The sequence below is a fragment of the Dendropsophus ebraccatus genome, chromosome 3 (assembly GCF_027789765.1).
Source record: "Dendropsophus ebraccatus isolate aDenEbr1 chromosome 3, aDenEbr1.pat, whole genome shotgun sequence".
NCBI lineage: Eukaryota > Metazoa > Chordata > Amphibia > Anura > Hylidae > Dendropsophus > Dendropsophus ebraccatus.
In genome coordinates, this window is record NC_091456.1 from 178,534,239 (window position 1) to 178,559,730 (window position 25,492).

At 42.9% G+C, this 25,492-nt stretch overlaps 1 protein-coding gene across 2 annotated transcripts in view; it reads right to left on the reverse strand.

The window, feature by feature from the left end:
* The window catches only part of EPG5 (ectopic P-granules 5 autophagy tethering factor), a 68,976-nt gene that overhangs the window by 17,936 nt on the left and 25,548 nt on the right, over positions 1–25,492 (reverse strand). For both annotated transcript variants that reach the window (XM_069963231.1, XM_069963230.1), the window contains exons 14-34: positions 25,108–25,272; positions 24,103–24,222; positions 23,334–23,572; positions 22,856–22,996; positions 21,680–21,824; positions 20,287–20,484; positions 18,971–19,081; positions 18,565–18,687; positions 18,314–18,480; positions 16,233–16,460; positions 15,115–15,238; positions 14,807–14,951; positions 13,910–14,084; positions 13,417–13,579; positions 11,785–11,927; positions 11,346–11,502; positions 8,955–9,149; positions 7,755–7,968; positions 3,639–3,799; positions 2,653–2,860; positions 1,695–1,770 (exon numbers count right to left, since the gene is read on the reverse strand). In XM_069963231.1, the coding sequence (XP_069819332.1) occupies positions 1,695–1,770; positions 2,653–2,860; positions 3,639–3,799; positions 7,755–7,968; positions 8,955–9,149; positions 11,346–11,502; positions 11,785–11,927; positions 13,417–13,579; positions 13,910–14,084; positions 14,807–14,951; positions 15,115–15,238; positions 16,233–16,460; positions 18,314–18,480; positions 18,565–18,687; positions 18,971–19,081; positions 20,287–20,484; positions 21,680–21,824; positions 22,856–22,996; positions 23,334–23,572; positions 24,103–24,222; positions 25,108–25,272 (3,398 nt within the window). The remainder of the gene's footprint in view (positions 1–1,694; positions 1,771–2,652; positions 2,861–3,638; positions 3,800–7,754; positions 7,969–8,954; positions 9,150–11,345; positions 11,503–11,784; positions 11,928–13,416; positions 13,580–13,909; positions 14,085–14,806; positions 14,952–15,114; positions 15,239–16,232; positions 16,461–18,313; positions 18,481–18,564; positions 18,688–18,970; positions 19,082–20,286; positions 20,485–21,679; positions 21,825–22,855; positions 22,997–23,333; positions 23,573–24,102; positions 24,223–25,107; positions 25,273–25,492) is intronic.

Genomic DNA, 25,492 nt, shown 5'->3' on the forward strand with positions numbered 1-25,492 from the left:
GCTGGATCGTTAAGACACCTGTGCAAATGTTCAGCATGGAGAAAATGTTCCAGTGGCATTCCTAATGATAAAGAGGGTGGGGAGGAGGGACGGAGGGGTGGTGCAAAGTTAGGGCACAGATACTCCCATTGGGCACGGGGCTGCCAGTTTAAAAGTTGTTTTTTAGGACAATAACTGCATCACCTGGCGAACGGACCCCAGGACAGATCTTGGATTAAAATCAGCTATCCGAATGTACAAGCGGTTTGGGGGGGGTCAGATTGTGGGTACAGATTCGCTTTAACCTGAGATTGTTCACCATATTAGGGTCCATTTACACAGAAAATTTATCTGACAGATTATCTGCCAAAGATTTGAAGCCAAATCCAGAAACACACTATAAACAGAGATCAGGTCATAAAGGAAAGACTGAGATTTCTCCTCTCTTCAAATTCATTCCTGGCTTAGGCTTCAAATATTTGGCAAATAATCGGTCAGATAATCTTTCTGTGTAAATGGACCCTTAGGGTGTTATTACACGGGCCGATGGGGGCCTGATAATAACTGTTAACAGTTATTAGCAGATCGGCACTCGTTTACTGGGCCTACTCCACGGCCCGATTATCATTTAACAAGGGCTGCATGAACATAGTTACCGATGCCCTTGCAGCCCTTGCTTAAACCTTATACACTACCTGACCTCCTCTTGCGGTCTTCTTCTCCCCGGGTCCCACGCGCTCCAGCTTCAGAGCGGCCTGTCTCAGCTGACAGGCTGCTCAGCTAATCACTGGCCACGGCAGTCCCGGACTATGATTGGCTCAGAAAAGCCGCTCTGAAGCTGAAGCGCGCGAGACCCGGGGAGAAGAAGACCGGAAGAGGAGCCCTGCAGCCTGGATAGGTAATGTAAATCGTCAGACATCGCTATTACACGTAGCGATGCGTGGTCGGCATCCGACAATTATAGGTTCAAACCTATATCAACGATCAGCTAATGATCGTTGTCATCGGCTGATCGTTTTATTTATAACATGGAGTGATAATCGGCCGAATCGGGCCCCTTACACAGAATGATAGGGTCCATTTACACAGAAAGATTATCTGACAGATTATCTGCCAAAGATATGAAGCCAAAGCACACTGACACTGTGGCTGATCCCATGTCACACCATCCTATCCCCCCCGGGGTACATCTCACCTTATTACTAGCCCTTCAGTGTTTATTAAACCATTGGCTACAGCCTAGCCAACCGACTATTTCGGAATTGACCTCTATTCTAAAAGAAACCTTACACTGGGAGATGCTGGACACTATACACAATAAGGAAACCTTTACAGCTTCCTTCTTTAAGAAGTGGAAACTATTCCTACTACATGGTTACTCACAGGCAGAAAGACGTCCTATCATGTCTCACTTTACCTCAACCACCTGGTATTATAAGATGTCGGCTGCCGGCACCCTAGATCCATTCTTGTAGACTTTGAATTGTACTCTATACTCTTGTCATAAATAGCACCATATTTCTACTATCTACATTCTATGTATAAGTGGAGTAAGGTTTAGTTACTGTTATCGGCCTTGTTTTATTAGTTATGTATATTTGTGAATTTATACTCCTACTGATACTTTTCTTCTGTACCAATGTTATATTATGTGAAAACTCAATAAAATGTTTGAATATTAAAAAAAAAAAAAAAAAAAAGCCCCAGTGTCGTACCTGCTATCGTCTTTATCCAGGACCATTATCCAGGGTTTGAAGAGCTCTGTGATTACGGAATGTAGAGACTTCAACACTATATAAAAAGGTGAAGAACACAGGAGAGAGCTTTAGATATATATATATATATATATATATATAAAAATATAAATATATAGGAAAAATGTTCTACCAATACTCATGTGCTACTGAGTTCTCGTGCTGCTAAAGGGATTATGCAGCGAAAATCTTTTTCTTTCAAATCAACTGGTGTCAGAAAGTTATATAGATTTGTAATTTACTTCTATTAAAAAAATCTCAAGTCTTCCCATACTTATTAGCTGCTGTATGTCCTGCAGGAAATGTTTTATTTTCAGTCTGACACAGTGCTCTCTGCTGACATCTCTGGCCAAGACAGGAACTCTGCCTCGGTTTTATATGAATGCCCACAGAAAACCTCTTCTGCTCTGGACAGTTCCTGTCTCGGCCAGAGATGTCAGCAGAGAGCGCTGTGTCAGACTGAAAATAAACATTTCCTGCGCGACATACAGCAGCTAATAAGTATGGGAAGACGTGAGATTTTTTTAATAGAAGTAAATTACACATCTATATAACTTTCTGACACCAGTTGATTTGAAAGAAAAATATTTTTGCTGGACAATCCCTTTAATGGGAACCTCCATTAAATTGATGCTTCCTTTCAGGGCCGTCTACCAGCATTCTGTGGTGACTGCGTCAAATCTACACAAATCCATGCAGATTTTGAAGGGTGCTAGGATGTCTTCTGCACTGCAGTACGAGCTTGTAATGTGTTCTATAAGCCAGAACAACTGCAAAAGAGCAGCTCCTGCACGAGGGACCAACAAGTGAAGCTACAGTTCCCTAGGGATTCCCAGTGGTTTCGCTGGGGATCCCTGCAGCCAGCTTTAGCGTTTTCCGCCAGAAAGTGAAATGTATAGTTGGGTGGCATCCGGATTACCTGTCTCAACGGTGGGACTTCCCATCAGTTCCTGTTTGATACTAAGAACCTCATAATCAATGTGACTCTTCACCAAGTATTCCATGAAGGTCTTGACCTCAGGGATATACGGACTCCATTTTGACAGCAAACCGAAGCTTTGAAAATCTGACTTAGAAACACGCAACTTTCTGAAAAAGTCCGATAGCCACTTGATAGTCTCCAGAACCTATAAAAAAAACAGAAAGGCGGCAGCTGACCAAGTGCAGTGTGCGTGTGCTTTGAAGCGTATGACTGACAGCTATGGAAATGGCAGATAGAAGTGTCATCTATGTGAATTCCCACGTGTCTGCAGTCAATGCCTCTTCCCAACTTATCTTATAAAAATCTATGCACTGGGTGACAAAGAAGACCTGAATCATCTTGTTTCATCTCCATGGATATTGGGAGCACAATGCTGGATATTAATGGAGTTATCCGGAGAGCAGGAAAAGAAATACCTCCCATGATCTCCGGCGCTCCACTTCCCTTCTCTGCCCTGATACTTCCTTGGTGGAAAATCGGGTGGGAGCGAGTGTTAGGCAATCCCAAATAGCTGCCCGATGTTACAGCAACATGGGGCAGCTATTGGACATCGTGTGAAGGCTTGTTTTCACCTGCACCCAATGCCTTCAACATGCTCCCACCCCCCTCTTAGATGCAGAAGTTGTCAGGAAAAATGGAGCACCGGAGAGCAGAAGAGGTGGGACCCTTTCTGCTCTCCGGATAAGCCCTTTAAATTGTACCTGTCATGGTAAAAAAAAAAAAAAAAACTTTGTCAAAAGTTTTGATCAGTCTGGGTCTGAGTGCTCAGACCCGAACCAATCGGGAGATAGAGCGGAGAGAAGACGTGCTGCAGCGCTTCCACTCTTTGCTATGAATTTAAAAAAACACAAGAGTCAATAAAGGGCACTACTCTAGGATCCTGGTATACTGTGGTGAATGTGCTATCAATACCATATCAATACCTGCTCTGCGGACAGCATCATTTTGTTACTGCAGTTGGGAAAGATGAGAGGATCTTTGGAATCCAGTTTGATGGTGTTGGGCATGACTCTCCTGGAGTAACAGCCCACGGCCTTCAGCGAGGCTCTCCAGCACTCTGGGCTTAGCAGCTGTTCTGAAGAACCTGAAAGAAAGAGGAGGAAATAAACTGAATGTAATTTGATAAGAATATATTCACACAATGAATTTCCCATTGATTTCTAGGTATGATCAGTTAGAAATCCTAGTTTGAGTCCACTCTCTTTCAGCCTCCATCCTCTCAAGCTGATGTCAGCACACACTGTACTGCAAAGTTTGAGCAATGTCTGCATTTGGATAGGGTATTTTTCTATAATAAAGTGATGGATATGAGTAAAGGGTCTGATCTCTGGGACCCCAATGATCATGAAAATGAAAAGGTCAAAAATTCCAAAGACATGCTGTAACTCTAGTGAAGGGAAACTGCAGATAGAGCAGTGACCCATGTGACTTCCCATGTGCTGCTTTCTCTAGCATGTGATAGATAGATAGGAGATAGATAGATAGATAGATAGATAGATAGATAGATAGGAGATAGATAGATAGATAGATAGATAGATAGATAGATAGATAGATAGATAGATAGATAGGAGATAGATAGATAGATAGATAGATGATAGATAGGAGATAGATAGATAGATAGATAGATAGATAGATAGATAGATAGGAGATAGATAGATAGATAGGAGATAGATAGATAGCAGGCCCGGACTGATAATCTGGCAGGCCGGGCAAATGCCCGCTGGGCTGCTCAGATTATCAGTCGGAGGGCCGCCGACCAGCCGCCCTGCTAAGTAAACCACGAGCCACCACGCGCTCACGCCCCCCGCCTGCCGCGGCCGTAAGAACTTTGTGTGGCCGCCCTGCATTTGCTGCCGTCCTCTGCTGTTAGCTGCTTACATATTCTGTTACCAGCAGCCCGATGCAGCCCGGCCCCGGAGGCTCACAGCTCCAGCCCCGCGGCGCCTGCATCTCTCTCCCCTCCTGCTCATCGGCAGACGTGTGACGTCATCAGTTGCTGCCCGCCCGAGCAGGAGAGGAGAGAGATGCAGGCGCCGCGGGGCTGGAGCTGTGAGCCTCCGGGGCCGGGCTGCATCGGGCTGCCGGTAACGGAATATGTAAGCAGCTAACAGCACCGGACCAGAGAGGAACAGAGAGGACCTGCTGGATCCACCAGAGGTGAGTATACTTTTGTTTTTTTGTTTTTTACATGAATGCTCCTACACAGTGGGAGCTTTACTTGGGGCCTATAACATGGAGTTATAGACCCCTCTATACTATACTATGTGGGGGCTGTACAGGGGGAAAATGCCATGTGGGGGGCTACAGAGGGATGCTTTTACTGTGTGGGGGGCTTCAGGGGGGGGATAATATGTTGAGATTATTCTATGTGGGGGCTGGCTGAACAGGGACCTATACTATGTGGGGGGGGGGGGGGGGGCTACACGGGGGGGGGGGATAATATGTGGGGGCTGGCTACACAGTGAGTGACATCCCCGTATACTGTGCATATACTGAGTGACATCCCCGTATACTGTGCATATAGTGAGTGACATCCCCGTATACTGTGCATATACTGAGTGACATCCCCGTATACTGTGTATATAGTGAGTGACATCCCCGTATACTGTGCATATAGTGAGTGACATCCCCGTATACTGTGCATATAGTGAGTGACATCCCTGTATACTGTGCATATACTGAGTGACATCCCTGTATACTGTGCATATACTGAGTGACATCCCTGTATACTGTGCATATAGTGAGTGACATCCCTGTATACTGTGCATATACTGAGTGACATTCCTGTATACTGTGCATATACTGAGTGACATCCCCGTATACTGTGCATATAGTGACATCCCTGTATACTGTGCATATACTGAGTGACATTCCTGTATACTGTGCATATAGTGACATCCCTGTATACTGTGCATATACTGAGTGACATCCCCGTATACTGTGCATATACTGAGTGACATCCCTGTATACTGTGCATATACTGAGTGACATCCCTGTATGTTGTGACTATACTATGTGGGGGCTGGCTACACAGAGACCTATACTATTTGGGGGATACAAGAAGGGGGGAATAATATGTTGTGGCTATACTATGTGGGGGCTACAAAGGGGGATATACTATGTGGGTGCTACACAGTGGGAAGGGCTATACTATGTGGGGGGGCCTATATTATGTGGGACTGCACAGGGCATCTATATTATGTGTGGGGGGCTATATGCCTGACTACTATTTGGAGGCACATATTGGGCCTGACTGCTTATGTAGGAGCACAGAGCGGGCACTGTTACTGTGTAAAGCAATGGGGAATATAAGGTTATGATGAGGTATAAGGTTAGGTTGGTGCTGGAGCGTGGAGCCTAAAGTGTTTGTCTCGCAGATTCTGGGGAGAAGAGTCATGGCTGGAGAAATCTTCATGATGGGCTGAGCCAGATGGAAAGAAAAGGAAAAAACAGACAGCTTTGACTATCAAAAAGTCACTTATGATTCATGTAGAGAAGACGCCTCCTGTAAGTCAATGGATGTAACTGCACAATCATGCTTAATCACTTCACACGTACAGGATCTGCAACAGATTTGATGCTGGGTTCTGTCATTGAGTAACAAAGCTATCTGCAGCATCAAATCCTGTGTGTGTGAACACACTCTTAAGGTCTGTAGATCCTTTGTATAGCTGCATCTCTACCTCTATTTGGTCACTGCTAGAGATGAGAGACCTTACAGTAAGTTTAGGTTCACATGAACCCAAATGCTCTGAACTTCATCTCTGGTCAATGCTGAGGTAGAATATTGCATTTTATATACTGGTGGTATAAAGGGGATATTATTAATAGACAGTACAGCAGTATTATCCAGTCACTGTATGATGGCAGTGGTCATGGTATTATTTGTCCTGTGTATACTCATTTTATTGGTAATACTTGTGTTCACGTAGTGGATTTATTCAGTGACAGCATAGTGGTATTAGTCATGTTGTAGTGATGATGGTAGTTGATGTATTATCTGTTACTTGTATACTGTAATAATGGTAGTATCAGTCTCTTTATAATAGATTGGCCAGTAACAGTAATGATGATATTCGCTTCCTGTATACTGGTGTTTTTTGGTAACTGTAATAGCTATTTAGAGATATACAGTATTATCATGCATAGAAAATTGTCTTACCAGTGCTAACATTATACAGGAAATGTGTAATATTATTTTACATATCCTAACAATTTCCCTAGGACCCTACTTATATATATTATCACTGTTGTAGCCTGTTGTTGCATAATAGGTAGATAGATAGATAGTTCGATAGATAGATAGATAGATAGATGATAGATAGATAGGAGATAGATAGATAGATAGATAGATAGATAGATAGATAGATAGATAGATAGGAGATAGATAGATAGATAGGAGATAGATAGATAGATAGATAGGAGATAGATAGATAGGAGATAGATAGATAGATAGATAGATAGATAGATAGATAGATAGATAGATAGATAGATAGGAGATAGATAGATAGATAGGAGATAGATAGATAGATAGATAGATAGGAGATAGATAGATAGGAGATAGATAGATAGATAGGAGATAGATAGATAGATAGGAGATAGATAGATAGATAGATAGGAGATAGATAGATAGATAGATAGATAGATAGATAGATAGATAGATAGGAGATAGATAGATAGGAGATAGATAGATAGATAGATAGATAGATAGATAGATAGATAGATAGATAGGAGATAGGAGATAGATAGATAGGAGATAGATAGATAGATAGATAGATAGATAGATAGATAGATAGATAGATAGATAGGAGATAGGAGATAGATAGATAGGAGATAGATAGATAGATAGATAGATAGATAGATAGGAGATAGATAGATAGATAGATAGGAGATAGATAGATAGATAGGAGATAGATAGATAGATAGATAGATAGATAGATAGATAGGAGATAGATAGATAGATAGATAGATAGATAGATAGATAGATAGATAAATAGATAGATAGTATGAAAGTATTAGATAATAATGTAATGGCTTACTCTGCATGAGTAGTCTCAGGCAGTCACTGTAATGGTCGGGAAACTGGTAGCGCAGGATGGAGTTCCAGTGTTTGCAGAATATATTAAAAGGCATGAGCATATCCTCCTCAGGCGTCAGGCCGCACAGGGTCAGAGCCAGGTGCACGGACTCCAGCAGTTTGCTCCGCTCAGACATGGAGGGTTTTGCAGAATTTAACCAGTGGTTGAGATCGAACTGCAAAAAGAAAAAAAAAAGAATCTTATATAAAGGATTTGTAATTTACTTCTATTAAAAAATCTCAAGTCTTCCAGTACTTATTAGCTACTGTATGTCCAGCAGGAAGTGGTGTATTCTTTCCAGTCTGACATAGTGCTCTCTGCTGCCACCTTTGTCCATGTCAGGAATTGTCCAGAGCAGCCGCAAATCCCCATAGAAAATTTCTCCTGCTCTCCAGAGAAAGAATACACCACTTACTGCAGGACATACAGCAGCTGATAAGTAAAAGAAGAGTGAATTTTTTTTTACAGAAGTAAATTACAAATCACCGGCACCAGTTGGTTTGAAAGAAAAACATTTTTGGTGAACAACCCCTTCAATGAAAGTTTGTCACCCCCCCCCCCCGTGTGCTTGAGTGGAACAGTCCATGCAGTCTGATCATATGGTAAGTTCTGGGACCTCATTAGGAGCCCAGAAGCAAATCAAGTCACCATGAGGTCACATGACCGAACTGAAGAAAACGACTTCAGAAATGTTCAGATCCTAAGTGAACTATATATAGTGGTTGCATAATGAACAAAAAAGGGGGAGTGCTTCTTAAAGGTATACTTCACAAAAAATTATTATTTTTTTTTTTAAATCAACTGGTGTAAGAAAATGCCAATAATTATTAGCTGCTGTATGTGCGGCAGGAAGTGGTATAGTTTCCATTCTGGAGAGTAGGAGAGGTTTTCTATGAGGATTTGCTCCTGCTCTGGACAGTTCCTGATATGGGCAAAGTTGGCAGCATAGAGCACTGTGTCAGAATGGGAAGAATACACCACTTCCTGCAGGACATACAGCAACTGATAGGTACTGGAAGACTGGAGAAGTAAATTACAAAGCTCAGGCACTTTCTGGCAGCAGTTGATTTAAAAGAGAAAAAATTTGAAAGAAAGCTCTACTATATCTGTGAAATTCATCTATTCTGCTATGTTTTTGATTGTAAGTGATGCACAACCTACCTTAGTTAGCAGCATAAAGATCACATCACTATTGTCCTCAGAAATGGCTTGCACCACCTTCTCATACAAGAGCACAAACTCTCCAGGAGAGGCGGCCGGAGTGAAATACGGCGACAGCAGATTACACAGCCTCCTGTTCTGTAATATGGTCTGCAGCACTGGCCGACATTCAGACTGGGTTCCGCTTATAAACACCTATGATGTGGAAGAACAAAGGTGCCTTTAAATTTGCATTGTCTGATGAAACGTACAGATATATACGCAGTAGGTACAACACGGAGGAAACATAGAAACATCATAGACTTGTGGCCCCCCAGTTGGGCTTGAACCCAGGACCCCTACACTACAGGCCAACAAGGTCAACAGACATCCAAGGGGATTGTGACCAACTAAGCTGAACATGTTTTGAAGGGTCACTGTTGTTTAATTTTTTTTTTTTGCAGAAATCAATAGTCCAGGCGATTTTAAGAAACTTTGTAATTGGGTTTATTAGGCAAAAATGCCATTATCTGCATTCAAAAAGCCTTTCCCCAGGTCCCCCTCCTCCCTCCTCTCTCTCTCATTTACTGCTCATTATCAGGAAATCACAAATCTTTTAGATCAGTCGTGCTCTATCTGTTCTATGGAGAGGGGAGAGGAGGGAGATTAGTCGGCAGCAGAGAGCAGAGAAAAAAGGATTACACAGTGGGAGCTGTGTGAAAGCAGGTATTCAGAGGTCAGAGAGGTCAGTGCTGACTTCAGAGGAGATAGCCCAGTGATGTAGCTGTAAATTAACTCTTTGTTGTCCTGTTTTGGTGCCTCATCTCCGTACACCCCTCTCCTCTCTATAGACAATCATGAAGACAGGGGGAAGAGCTTTAAACTGCTTTTTCATAATAAAAATGAATTTTTCAGCTAATAAACCCAATTACAAAGTTTCTTAAAATCGCCTGTACTATTGATTTCTGCATAAAAAATTTAAACGACAGGTACACTTTAAGGCCATGCTCACATGGCGTATGAGACCGGCCGTTCCGTGACTCGGCTGGGTCACGGAGCGGCCGATCTTGGCAAAAATGATCATCTTTTGGGCCGCCGTGTTCTGATATGGGCGCATCAGTGCGTGCCCGCATCAGAACTCCTCATAGCACACAATGAAGCAAGAGGTCGGAGCCGTGGTTTTCTACGGCCGCTATTCACTGAATTGCAGCCGCAGAAAACTGACATGTCAGTTCTTTGCGGCGCCGCTTGGGATCCCGGACGGAGCGTATACTATGTGTATGCGCTCCGGCCGGGATCCCATAGAGCTACATGAGGCTAGTCCACTCGCACAAAGTACGGCTGTTGTTGCCTATTGCAACAATGGCCGTACATTTACAATGTGTGAACATAGCCTAAAGTCTATAGCCATCTCTGCATTGATTTTCTACTGCCACTCTGCAATGAGGTTACAACTCTCCCACAAACTGTGTGCACAGCTCTTAAGCAGACTGATGTGTTTCTATGGTTATAGACTCCTGGCAAGCCCCATTTGCATGGACATATGCCACAATAAATCAATACATGGCTAAATTTCCAAATGTTAAAGGAGGAGTCTGGCCAGACCCATTTTTTTAGCAAGTGCTGGGGAGGGTAAAAGAAGTAACATGCTCTTACCTCCCTCCGGCCCCAGTGCTGGTTGCTGCATACCCTCGCTCCGGTCCCCGACTGCTTCCTGGTCTGAGCGAGGACCCAGGTCGTGATGTGTAAGGTCTGCTCAGCCAGTCAGCGGCCGACTAAGGGTCCTATTACACAGAGCGATTTTTAACGTTTAACGACTAACGATAAACGATCGCAAACTAGATTGTTTATTGTTAACCTGAAATCGTTCACCATATTACATAGAACGATAGTCGTTAGATCGTTATTGTGATCGTTACTATGATCCCAGCAAAACAGTGAACAATGTGCAATTACACTGAACGATTAGTGAACAAATGCAGAACTTGAGCGAAGAATGTGGAATTACAGCGAACGATTAACGATAATTTTAGGTTCAGATCTAAATTAACGATCAGCGACATACGAACGATTTTTCGATCGTTGCCTGCAATTACACAGAACGATCATCGTTTAAATTCGAACAATATAACGATTTTTGTCCCATGTAATAGGGCCCTAAGTGAGCGGACCTGACACGTCCCAACCCGGGTCTTCGCTCAGACCAGGAATCGGCCGGAGACCCAGAGACTGGAGTGGAAGGATGTGGCCACCAGTGCTGGAGTGGGGGAGGTAACAGCAGGTTATTTCTTTTATCCTCCCCAGCACTTGCTAAAAAAAAAAAGGGTCTGGCCAGACTTCACCTTTAAACAACCTCTTGTAAACTCTGAAAATTACAGATGTGATCCTCTTCAGAGAATTCAGGGAACTTACCTGTCCCAATATTTCAATGCAAGAGGTGAAGAATTGGCGAGATGGAGGATGGCGCTGAGTCTCATCGCACACAAATTCCACCACTGCAAAGAAGGTCCCGATTCCAATCTTCTGTATCTCCTTGGGAGACTGCACTTTATATGCATTTACCAGAGCCCTAGGTGGGGGGAAAACTATTTTTTAATTTTTACCAATTTAACCAGAGAAATGCACACATTTTTGTAGGTTAGAGCACAAAATGTTAAAAAAAAAAATTGTCTAAAAGATCATGCTTTGCCTCACTGACTGAAATGGGTGCAGCACCAGGCCTGTGTACCATTCAGTAGAATTGCCCCCTGGCCTGGATTTACCAATTCAAAAAGTGGCCATGTGGCAACTACGCGGGACTGGACCCCCACCCTCCCATAGGAATAACAAGGCCGGCTCTATACCCACTCACGTTATGAAGTTCTCCAGATGGACTGCAGTCTCTATGATGTTGAGCTGAGTCGGCTTGGTGGCTTCGGCCTGTAACTGCTTCATCTCTCTGCGCAGAACGTGAAGTTGTTGGCTTATGGCTTCCTCCATCTGCATTCCTTCAAACTAGTGGATACAAGATTTCCACACAAGATTATTTTGGGGACAGTGTTTATTTAGCAGTAGTCCCCGAAGCGCTATAACCCCTGCAGATGTCATGAGTAATATACAGCCTGTAAATGCATATAGGAAAAAAGTATCTACTAGTCAGGAGAGGCTTTGTACTCTGTGTTGATAATGTACCCTCGCTTTGGCTGTCCATGCATGATGGGAGTAGTAGTTTTGCAACAGCTGGCGTGCCAAGGTGCCCTACCCCTGATGCTGCATCAACAGCAATGCTGTCCAGGACAAGGGCGGCTTGGGTTACCTTACAGGCTAAAGGGCTGAGCAGCACCGAGATGCACATATAAGAGCAGGTGCACATGACTGGATGCAATGCTGGACCGTAATAAGGGTGGTATTACACGGAGCGATTATCGCTTGAAAAATCGTTAAATCGTTCGGATTTGAATGATAATCGTTTAGTGTAATAGCAGACAACGATTAAACAACCAACGAGAAAACATTGGTCATTTAATCGAATTTGGACCTATTTTTATCGTTGATCGTTTGCAAATATATAATAAGACGTCGTTCATCCGTTAGCGGCGAACGCAGTGGCGACGACAGGAAGAACGCAATAACGATCATAAGTAATGATCACCGTTCTGTGTAATTGGGTGAACGATTTCTGGTCGTTCGCCATAGCGGTCGTTTGAGTTCGTTTATCGTTAATCGTCAAAAAATCGCTTTGTATAATAGTACCCTAAGTGCACATGACTGGATGCAATGCTGGACTGGAGTAAGTGCACATGACTGGATGCAATGCTGGACTGGAGTAAGAGCACATGACTGGATGCAACATCCTATGCAGAAAGTATGGGGGCATCATAGGGGCACTTACAGAGGGCATATTTTCTATATATTTTATAACGTAGACATAAACAAAAAAAAAAACAGTTGCTACTGAGTCCAATCCATTTGGCTCAGTTTTTCCATTGACTTCAATAAAAAAAAAAAAAAAAAACACGGATCAAAATGGTTGCTATTTTTCTTTTGGTGTGGTTGACCACGTTTTTGTATTTGTTAAAAATGGATACGTTAAACGCACCGCAAAAACGCTGTGTGAACCCATCCTTATGCTAGGTTCACATCCTGATTTTGCAATCCATCTCACGGTATCCACTTTGGAAAAGGTCCAGAAAAACATTGTCAACTACGTTTGTATGTGCGCTACAAAATGGAAAAGAAAAAAAAAAACAGATGCAACTGATCCATTTTATTTTACAATATAAGTCAATGGAAAACTGATCAAATTTTTACATCTGTTTGTTTTTTTACAGAACAGGTACGTTAAATGGATAGCAAAATCGTGATTTGAGAACCAACCCTCAGATAAAAGAACATGATCTCAGTCAACTACCTGACTCCTCCGACAGCAAGCATGTGACAAAGAGGAGTGCTGAGTTAGGAAGATTCTGTATCATAGTATGGATAACCTGACTCGATCCCTCACCTTGACTGTAACCACGGCAGGTCCGCTGCATGTCTTATTTAGGTTTCCCCGGCACTCTATCTTCATCTCTATCTGCTCCTCCCTATTGACGTAAAGTTTTGGGATGGTATCGAGCATCTCACTATCCAAAGCCACTTGCTGGGACTCCCGCATAGATGCAGTTCTGCAGAGAGAGAGAGAGACAATGTAGAAATCCTAGGAGATTTAAAGGGGTTATGCAGTGCTACAAAAACATGGCCACTTTCTTTCAGAGACAGCACCGCTCTTGTCTCCAGTTCAGGTGGGGTATGCAATTAAGCTCCATTCACTTCAATGGAACTGAGCAGCAAAACCCCGTCCAAGGTGGAGACAAGAGTGGGGCTGTCTCTGGAAGAAACTGGCCAAGTTTTTTAGCACTGGATAACCCCCTTAAAGAGTCTTTTTTTATACCAGTTCTCAGGTAACACTTGTAAACTTATGGACAATTAAGACATCCTAAAGCAGTGATCCATACTTAGCGTGCTGCTGCAGGACGGTCAGATCTTTGTGAACAAGTTTCATGGCGTCCTGGGTATTGATATAACATGAAGGTTGAATAACAGGGACGGGCGGTTTCATAAGCTGCAGGGTGATGCCCGGGCACGGTGAAGGGTGCTTCTTTAAGTTCACAAGGATTCGATCTTTAGCAGCTGCAAGATTAATAGGACGATTGTGAAATCTCAGTAATGGGATTATAATCGGAAATAAAGTACGAGATTTGGTTATATATCATTACATCGTACCTGTGCTTTCAGGTGACTTCTTGTATAATAGTATTTTTCATCATATAGTTTTCAGTTGCTAATGAGTTAAGAGGGTAGAGCCTAACTTCTATGATGTCTCCGGTACACATAGAAGAGGATATCATGGTCCCCTCTATAGCACACCCTCTGAGCATCATGTAGGACAATATAGAGCAGTATTGAGCAGTGCACACTGTGAAACCTAATACTCACTGTAAACTCTTTTAGTTTCCCTGCGTCTCTCTTTCTGCCCCTGGCTCTCTCCAGACACTCCCTCTACTCTCTACATAGATTTCTATGGGCAGCATGTAAGCCGATCCCTTAACAAACTGATGGTGTGTTCCCACCAAATTCAGGGTGAATAATGCATTTAGAAGGGAGGAAGGAGCAGAAAAGAAGCCTAATAAGATCTTGCATGCAAGGTTTGTAAAAAAAAAAAAAGCACATGGACCAAGTAATGGCATCATATATTGAGTGCGCTATAAAACCATGCTTTGCTTCATCACATGTATTACCACCATAGAAGAAGAATCTAAACAGAGGTAGGAAATATACATATAAAATATCCTGGTCAGTGAGCTGTCTGTGGCAGCATTGAGCACCATGGCAGTATCATCTGTGTAAAGTACCTGCTGAAGGAGATGGTATGTGTACAGTCACAGCCGGGGTCAGCAAACTGGTGTCCATCTCCACCTTGATTTGGTTCCATCCATTCACACACTCCTGAATCTCAAATATCAGGCGCTCCATGTTAATGTACTCCATCCAGAGATCCTAGGACAGGAGAAGAAAAGTGACTCACAAACAGGAATTGAATGACAAATTGGCGTCAGTATTTCCTGCGTCAAAGAGGTGTGTCCCTACAGTCTGGGGCTGTCAGACTCTTTAGCCATTTCGTTGCTCACCCTCTCACCTCTTTAGCTATTTGGTTGCTCACCTGCTCATTTCGCATTATCTTGGCCAGGCGATGTGGGTCATACTGCTTGGGCAGGGATGGAATATATACTTCTCCTTTCTGCAACTTGTCATCTTCCAGCCAAACAATAAAGACATTAAATAACCTATAAAAACACAAAAATACGTAAATTACATATATGAATATGTGAATGTCTGGCCTGTGTTTCTTTAAGGGTGCGTTCACACGTACAGGATCCGCAGCAGATTTGATGCTGTGTTCAGTCATTTAATTACATTGATATCAAATCTGCTGCGGATCCTGTACGTGTGAACGCACCCTAAAGGAGTTATCCAGCTGAATAATACTGATGATGTATCCTCAGTGATGGGTCCTCAATATGAGATCTGTAAGGGTCAGTCTTCCCCCACCCCAACCAGTCAACTGTGTGAAGTGGCTGCAGGGCCAGCATCCCATACATATGAATGGGGCAAGATTGCAGTTGATTTGCTCTTCTGAGACAGTATATTTGGGAGAAGTGTACTTGACCCACAGACGCCATCAGATCTGGTATTACAGCGGAGGAGAGTTTTGGTAAGTTTTTCACTGTTAATGATCCAACATGGCCAATACTTCTCTCGCCCCAAAATCATCGTATGGAGAAAGTCAGGAGGTCTCCATCCACATTAGACTGTCAGACACTTTCACCAAAACTGGTAGGTTCAGTAGACAATTTATTAGGCTATGTTCAAATTACATGAACACCCGGCCGTTCCGTGACCCCGACCCGGGTCACGGAACGGCCGGTCTTAGCCCGGATCATCCCAGCCAGTACTTAAGTACCGGCCGGGTGATCTTTCCGGCCGCGGAGCCGCTTGCTTCACTGTGTGAACTAACAGGTCTTTCTGAGGCCGGAATTCACTGAATTCCGGCTGCAGAAAACTGACATGCCAATTTTTTCCCGGCGCCGCATGGGATCCCGGACGGAGCGCATACCATTTGTGTACGCTCCGGCCGGGATCCCATTGCAAATAAGGCTATGTTCAACTCCTCAAAACTACGGCCATAGTTCTGCGGCGAGAACTACAGCCGTAGTTTTATGTAGTGTGAACATAGCCCTAATGTGTATGGTGGTAGAGAGTTAATTAGGCCTGACTTACTTCACCAGCTCCTTATGCAGGTCTGGAGAAGCCAGACACTCTTGTGATCCACTCCCTGAATCGGAGAACACTGGGGATCCATCCATAGGGACAAGTACTCTCAGGGCTTTGCTGGCAGAATGGTGGAAATCTGCCACTTCCATCAGGCGACGTTTCATCTGTTTGAGGAGGTGCGTGTGGGCTGAGCTATTGAAGAACCTCTTCCCGATACAACTCTCTACTGGCAATCTGGATACGAACAAAAGAAGAAAATTTGTTTGTAATAGTCTATAGTCTAAGCAACAAAGAGAGACAGACATGAGTTGGGAACTTGTCACCCCGCATTTATGTATTTACATGTTACTAGAGATGAGAGAACCTCGAGCATGCACAAGTCGATCCGAACCCAAACTTTCGGCATTTGATTAGCTGGGGCTGCTGAACTGATAAAGCTCTAAGGTTGTCTGGAAAACATGGATACAGCCAATGACTATATCCATGTTTTCAACATAGCCTTAGGGCTTTATCCAAGTTCAGCAGCCACCGCTAATCAAATGCCGAAAGTTTGGGTTCGGATCGACTTGTGCATGCTCGAGGTTCGCTCATCTCTACATATTACTGATCCCTATACAAGGGGAAAATAAATAAATAAATAATCACATTTTTTACAAATTTATTTTTTTTGCATATTGGCCAAAATTTACCACAAAATTTCACAAAAAATTCTCAGAATCAAAAAGAAGTTATAGTATCATGTAGCTACAACCGCATAAAGTGAGACAGGTTGGATTTAAATAAATAGGCTCTGTTCCTAAAGGCCAAAATCAGTCTTCTTGAAGGGGTTAACCGTACTGATTGGGAGAACAAGCTCAAAGTTTTTGATCGGTCTCAATGACAAGTCAAAAGTTTTTACAAACGAAAGGTACACTCTAAGTTTTCATTTTAGTAAGTGGGCCATCTTGTCTGAGCTGTTTAAACAGCATTTAGTGCCATGCTTTACCGCAACACTCATGGACATAGACACAATGAACATCTTCAGACCCTATTCGGACACATTTGTAAGCATGTTCTGTGACCTGTACAAATATTTTTTGTACAAGAAAGTAAAATGGAAAACACCACCAAAAATTCTTAAAAGGGGTAGTTCACCTAAAATGTTTTTCTTTCAAATTGACTGGTCCCAGCAAGTGGCAGAGATTTGTAATTTACTTCTGTTAAAAAAAAAATCTCAAGTCTTCCAATACTACTTCCAGCTGCTGTTTGTCCTGCGGGAGTTGGTGTATTCCTTCCAGTCTGACACAGTGCTCTCTGCTGCCACCGCTGTCCATGTCAGGAACTGTCCAGAGCAGCAGAAAATCCCCATAGAAAACCTCTCCTGCTCTCCAGACTGGAATTAATGCCACTTCCTACAGGACATACAGCAGCTAATAAGTAGTAGAAGACTGGAGATTTTTTAATAGAAGTAAATTACAAATCTCTGGAACTTGCTGGGACCAGTTGATTTGAAAGAAAAAAGAAAAAAAAATTGTGAACTACCCCCTTAAAAATATGTTTAACATAAAACCGTGATTTAAACAATGAGTAGTGATTCCCTTTAAACTTTATTTACACAAACCCCATGGCTGTTAAAGGGATTGTCCAGCGAAAATCTTTTTCTTTCAAATCAACTGGTGTCCTAAAGTTATACAGATTTGTAATTTACTTCTATTAAAAATCTCAAGCCTTCCCATACTTATTAGCTGCTGTATGTCATGCAGGAAATGTTGTTTTATTTTCAGTCTGAGACAGTGCTCTCTGCTGACATCTCTGGCCGAGACAGGAACTGTCCAGAGCAGGAGAGGTTTTCTATGGGGATTCACAGAAAACCGAGACAGAGTTCCTGTCTCGGCCAGAGGTGGCAGCAGAGAGCAGTGTGTCAGACTGAAAATAAAATTAAATTTCCTGCATGACAAACAGCAGCTAATAAGTATGGGAAGACCTGAGATTTTTTTAATAGAAGTAAAATACAAATCTATATCACTTTTTAGATATCAGTTGATTTGAAAGAAAAAGATTTTCGCTGGACAACCCCTTTAAACCCTCTTAAACCCCATTCATCATACCCATATTGTGGCCCTGGGCGGTTCAGATATAGGAGGAAAAATCTCTGCCAAAACAGAGGTAAAAGGGGGTGATCTGCAGGTGTGGCCATGGCTTGGTGCGCCCAGCGGTAAATCATCAACCTCTGTACAGAAGGCACGATGGGTAACTTCAGCTGCTGCTGGGCTTTCTACAAGGGAAGGAAGACAACAAGGAAGTTAACACCTAGAAGAAGCTAGCAATTAGAAGGGATCACGGTAGGACGGTGAGATACCTTCAAGGCTTGGTCCGGACTCATAGACTTGTTGCTGAGTAGTTCATATTCCAGCACTCGGCGTAGCTGCGAATCCTCTTCAAACAAAGACTCTGTATTAAGCACGGTCCATGAAAACCAGATCTGAAGGAGAGATCAAATCACAGGAAGGTTGGTCATTGGTGGAGCGGTGAGGAGTGAATGGAGTGACAGCGTGCACGCTGGGCCATTGTTTGGAAGTCCTATAGAGTCTGAATGGAGCTGCGGTTGAGCATGTGACCTGCCGCTCCATTCACTCGAGGCAACAGCTACCTCTGTCCTTGTGATTAGTGGGGGTCCCGGCGAACGTTCCTCCACCGATCACCTAGTTATCTTCTCCATTTTAAACTAAACAGGACTTGGATATGTATAAAATCAGTAGGCTTACCTGTGAGGGGTTGTAGTTGGCATCTATGAAAGAAGGCGTCACATTCCCCGCGACGATCCAGCCAACAAATGAGGAGAGTATACCGCGGTCACAGTGAAAACCCAGGGCATCCTGGTAAACAAGCATCGAGTACGTAATGGTATCTAATATCAACAGTAGGTCAACAGTATACAAAGTTTCACGTATTTTTAAGATTTTTTATGTTTTTTTTTCCCTAATTTTTTATTGTATTTTAAAATATTCCTTAAATCTTGCAGTTCTCATTATCACCACTAGGTCTAATGGTGCGTTTATACGGAACGATTATCGTTCGAATTTTCGCCATAACGATGGCATTTGAGCGATAATCGGCTCGTGTAAACACAGCCAACGATCAAGCGAATAATCATTAATTTTGATCTTGCAACATACTCTCAAATCGTCGTTGGTCGTTTGCTAAAAATTCGCAATCGCTTTGTGTGAACAGTCTTCACCATCTGTGTGAGATGGGCTTAAGCGATCTTAAAAACGATCACAATAACGATTTTTCTAACGATTTATTCATCTAAACGATGATAGTTATAAAAACCAAATCGTTAAACGGTTGATTGGGCGAATTATCGCTTTGTGTAAACGGACCATAAGACTAAGGGCCCAATTACACAGGACGATTATTGTGCGAATTATCGTTATATCGTTTGAATATAAACAATAATCGTTTTCTGTAAATGCAGGCAACGATCAAAGAACATCGCTCATTTGTCACTGTAATTCCACATACGTTCACTAATTGTTCGCTGTAATTCCACATGGTTCCTTCATTTGCTGGGATCACATGGAGTATACGATCGTAGTAACGATGGTAACTAACCACTATCGTTCTGTGTAATATGGGGATTTCAGGTCAACGATAAACAATCGTTTATGGTTAAAAATCGCTTCATCTTATAGGACCCTAAGCTGAGACTTCCCGTTCCGTCTGTCATGACAACAAGAAAGCTGCTGTTAAATGATCTGTGCAGCATTACAGTCTCCTCTTCCTTGTAGGATCACATTTTTAAAGGTCAGAGTATGCCCAGTAACACTTCCCATTCATGTCAATGGGATAGCTCCTGTCTATTGTTGCAAATGTCCATGGAGCTTGCTGTAAAGCGTATCTCTAAATGCTGTTAACAACAGCTCAGGAAAGATGGCTGACCCCAAAATATACTAAGAATAACATAAATTACAAATCAAAAAATATAAACAGGTACCAGTATCTGGGTGTACTGTAATAAAAAAACACTACCACTCCTATACTGTGACATGCAATCTTCTCCACCATTGCCTGGGGTTACCTTGTGCTGCTGGTAGAGCAGTTTCTGTATACAGTCTTCCTGCAGGTGCCTGAATGCTGCTTTACACATCTGGTCCATGAGGTGCAGGCTGCCTTTGTCCCGGTGCCATAGTTGCTGGCTTATAAGAACCTGAGTCCAAAACTCCAGAACTGCCACAGAGCCTATTTCATTCGGCTTAATACTAGCGTCAATATGAGACTGTACGGAACAAAGAGAGAGTAATGAGATTAATTAACCCTTGACAGTGGCAGTCAAGCTTACCCTGGGTCACATATCCATCTACATAGATAGATTAGAAAGAGAGATGAAACAACTGTTTCCTTTCCCCTATACTGCTCAGGAGACTGTCACTGTTCTGTTGTTTCCCTGCCCCGTGGACAGCTCACTGATTGTTGTGATGTCAGTGGTGGGCAGCATTAGAGATGAGGGGTTACAGCTTGCCTGGTAACAGAAGAGACAGAGATCATGTGACTTTGGTCTCAGATGGGAGGGGGAGGGCAGAGGAGCCAAGACCATGTGGACCAGGAAGGGAAGATTTTCGGCAGCTTTAGGGAGTTGGGATTTGCTGCAGACAAACGGCCCAATTCATGTAACAGAAATTTATTACAAACACACTTATAAAATGGGTAGAAATTCAACAGGGTAAAACTTTCTTAAGTGGAGTACCCCTTTAACATTTCACTCGGTCACCCTTACCCCCAGTGTTCTATTCAGGATATGGCCTCCACTGCGCATTTCTAACTTTGCCACTGCTTAAAGTGACACTGTCACCCCCTTTTTGCATTCTGACTTCTCTACACAGGTGTACTGGGTAAATTCAGCAGTTTTCATACTTTATTTTATATTATACGTCATTGTGCTTGTTCAAGTAAAAAGTGATCTTTTAACAACTGCAGATTTTGCTAAGTGGGCGGGGCTTCACGGCAACAGCGCCATTTAGCCCTGCCCACAGTGCCACCATTGGCCCCACCCCCTCGATGACCATTGGAACAGGCAGGCCTAAAGGTCTAGGCCCCACCCCCTCTAGGTTGGCCCATACCAATGGCCGTCTAGGGGGCAGGGCCTATGTGCCTATGACATCACAAAGGGGCGCCTCGTGAAGCTCCGCTCACTTAGCACAATCTGCAGTTGATAAAAGATCACTTTTACGGGAACAAGCACCATGACGTATGATATAAAATAAGGTATGAAAACTGCTAAATTTACCCTTACATCTGTGTAGAGAAATCAGAATGCAAAAAGGGGTGACAGTGTCACTTTAAATACTGCTCACTATACTGTATCCATTATCATGCTGCCCACCAGTTTTATATCCTGTCTCTTATCATTCCCAGTATATCCCATAGCACATATCCAGTATCTCTTATCCTGGATTTCCCATGTGTATAGTCACCTGGATCATGTTTGTAAGAAGCTTCACATTTTCCCCGTAGTTGATAGAGGTAAGATGTTGGGTAACTTTGTGGGTCATCTGCATGGTCATTCCCTGAGGGACCCCACTGTCCAGCTGGAGGAAGAGCTGAATGTAGGACAAAAACCTGTCCGGGTAAGAGAGACTGTGATGAGAGCGGTAACATTCACATGTACTGAGGAGAGCAATGTCACCGGGATAAAACCCTTTATATGGTCACTGTCATTTCAAACTATTTCCCTCCATGTGATTCCTAATATGTCTCTACATCAATTCATTTACCAAAAATCAATCCTTACCCCAGGAAAAACAGTTCTAAAATTTTGCCCACTAGGTGTCTCCCCTCCCTGCAACCTACTGTCCACTGCCTGTTGTGAGGTTTACAATGTCACTAGCAACAGACAGAGCAAGACAGATTATAGGAAGAGGAGGCGGGGCCTAGCCATTGTCTACACTGGATCTACACTGCATATTATCTCAGCAGACTCAGTGCTTAGTGTAACCCCTTATTTGCTGAACTGCTGCTGCTGTATACACATAGATTCCCCTCCTGTATCTATTCTACCTCTCCCTTTAATCTTTAGTCTTTAGCAGCAGTTCAGCATGGAGGGGAAACATCCAGGTGCGACAACCTCTTTAACGTAGGGGAAGCCATAGAACCAAACAATGCCTCATGATAGGTGGGGTTCCTGTTAAAAATTATGCACTACTGTTCAAAAATATTAAAAGAAGTGGATCACCTCTATTTTTTACTAATTAAAACCAGATACAAATCTATAGTATATTAGTTATTCTCTTTACTTACAGGGTTATAGGGGTGACCATCTTGTCTGAGCTGCATTTAGAGTGATTCTTTACAACAGCAAGACTTGATTTGCAACAGGTCAGAATTCTCTGAAAAATTGTTGTGGGCATGCTCTGTGACCTGTGCAGACTACACTGTTCAGGGACGGGGAGAGAGGGAGCTGTGACCATCACCTATGGTGAATGTGAACCTATATACTAGTGTAACCCACCACCGTAATCCTACCTGTGATGAGAATAAGATGATGGCTGATAAGTTTCATCTACAGAACAGGAAGTATGTATTGTTGGGTTTAGTGGCCAAATAATTTTCCCCACTGCTACAGGTCATTATAGGATGGAAAGTGGACTTACAGCTCATTTTTCAGGAGATAGCTTGGACACGGATAAAACATGGGTAAAACTTTATCCAAGATGTGAACCACGGCACGGAGATGCTTTGCTTGTATCAGGTCACCCAGCATGGTCACCCCCTCCACACAGAACTTGTCTACACTGCAGACACATAGAGAAGTGGAGTTAGTGAGGAGAATAGATACAGATGAACATAGACACAAATCAGTATAAGTACAATAATCACTGAAATCCAACCAAAAAGTAATGTGAGCTCTGAACCAAAAAGTAACGTGAGCTCTGAACCAAAAAGTAACGTGAGCTCTGAACCAAAAAGTAACGTGAGCTCTGAACCAAAAAGTCACCTGAGCTCTGAACCAAACAGTAACGTGAGCTCTGAACCAAACAGTTACGTGAGCTCTGCTAAGAAGAGGAAACTCCCCTCAAGGATTTTCTTCCGTCTGCTGTATAAATGTATTGATAAATGGCCGTGAATCACCTGTGTCCCACTGATGCAGAAGCCAGAGCGATGTAACAGCCTATAGGGACGCCAGCTTTCACAGCCTTTAACACGGGGTGTAGGACATTGGCCTCTGTCAGATCAGGAACAGCGTCGCAGATCTGCTCCGGACGATCGTTTCTGTGCAACTTAAGCCTCAAAACCAAATCCCAGGACCACTGGTTGAAGGAGGCTTCAGGAGACTGTCCAGTCCGGACTATGCTGGCCAAGTAGGATACCTGAGGATTACCGCAAACACACCAAACTGTTATCACATAGGAAAAAGCTATTTATTGCCATATGTAGGTTTATAAATATTTTTTTACACGTTCAAATGATCATGCCCTATTGGCGGCTTATCTCTGAGAACAAAAGGGGTCAGGCTGTGAAAATCCATCACATCTGCCCACGGAGACCCCCATACACTTTATATTGACGTCTGAACCCATAGCCAGAAGCGAGTTTGGCTGACAACAGTATAAAGTGTATGAAGACCTTTACACTTTCTGTGCCTATAGCCCGCTCCGATTTCGGCAGCGTATTTCGAACCAAATTTTTGAACAAAGACGAGCCACATTTCAATGGGGTTACTCTGTGTCCTCCATCTCTGACACTCTCCAATTCATATGCTCAGAATAAGCAACAGGTCACTTACTCTGACATATTTAAATGGTGGTGTGATCTATCTGATAGATAGATAGATAGATAGATAGATAGATAGATAGATAGATAGATAGATAGATAGATAATACGACATAGAAGAGATTACCTGCTTAATGCTCTCAGAGATGATCCCGGTGTAGGGTTTGTCAGAGATGTACTTCTGATAGGCCTCCAGGACCATGAGCGCCACCTCGATATGTACAGCGTGGTCCAGATGCAGAGTTTTCTGTTAACAAAATAGGAACCTAATACACCAACTACTCGGCTGAGTCAGCATAAATACTTAAAGGGAATCTGTCACTGTCACTGCCTTAAATGAGGGCAGCATAAACTGGTGACAGAAATGCTGAACAGATCGGTGTATTACTTATATAATTCTGTTCCGTTGCTCTCCTAATATGCAGGAGAATAGGATTCTTGCCACACCCCTCCCCTATCCTCCAGCTGCTGATTGACAGGTGACTGCATATACACAGCATGGATAGATAACTGCCAATCAGCAGCTGGTGGGCGGAGTTTGCTGTTGCTCATGAATATCTAGGACTACTGAGCTCATGCACATAATAGAGAGGACTACTTATTGTCCATGTTATTTAGTAGGATATCTATTATTTATCCTTTTCATTGTCATCTGTTTTAATCCCAGCTTCATTACACCACAGCTATATTAAATGACTCCAGTTTCCCTGTAGTGTATATAGGCGGTAGATGTGGAGAGAGTCTACTAATCAGTCTCCTGTCTCATCTGAAGCTTAGGAGGTACACACATATTCCATTATTACGGTCCGTGCATAGAGGATGTGCTAAGGATTGAAATCAGAGAGCTCTGAATCAGTTTAAATCTTCGCGCTACTGTACTGACACAGCCACACGGAGTTCTGTGATTCCGGTGCATAGAACATCTTAATCACGGAACGTTTGAATGCCCCGTCTGCTCTGCCTGCTTAGATTGGCTGCGGTGTATAAGCAGAACCCAACGCATCTACTGAAGTTATTCAGTCAATGGAAAGCTGAAAGGACATTATCAGGAGTGAGGGAGTTACTCTGTTATTAGCTTTATGGCGCTAACAATCTAACTTTCCAGCTTTACGTTACGGTTATTGCTGCATACCGTATCGGTGACGCCCCAGTTCAGACCCTCCAGGATAATGCAGGCCAGCTTGTTCTCCACCTCAGACAGGTTGTAATTGATCAGCCACTCTCTGATGACTCCTATTTCTGAGGCACTTGGTCTCCATTGATGTAGTGGTAATTCTTTGAATAGGTATAGGGAAACCTTAATGTGGAAAAACAATCATCTTTAGTATAAGTAGATGGTATAGTGAATAAGCAGATATGACAACTGTACTTAAAAGAAAATCTAAATAGGAAATACAGAAAGGTTTAGGTCCTCGGTAATAAAACAAGCCAGCCATGGACTCATGATTAAACTTAAAGGGGTACTCTGGCGAAATTTTTATATATTTTTTTCCCTCAAAATCAACAGATACCAGAAA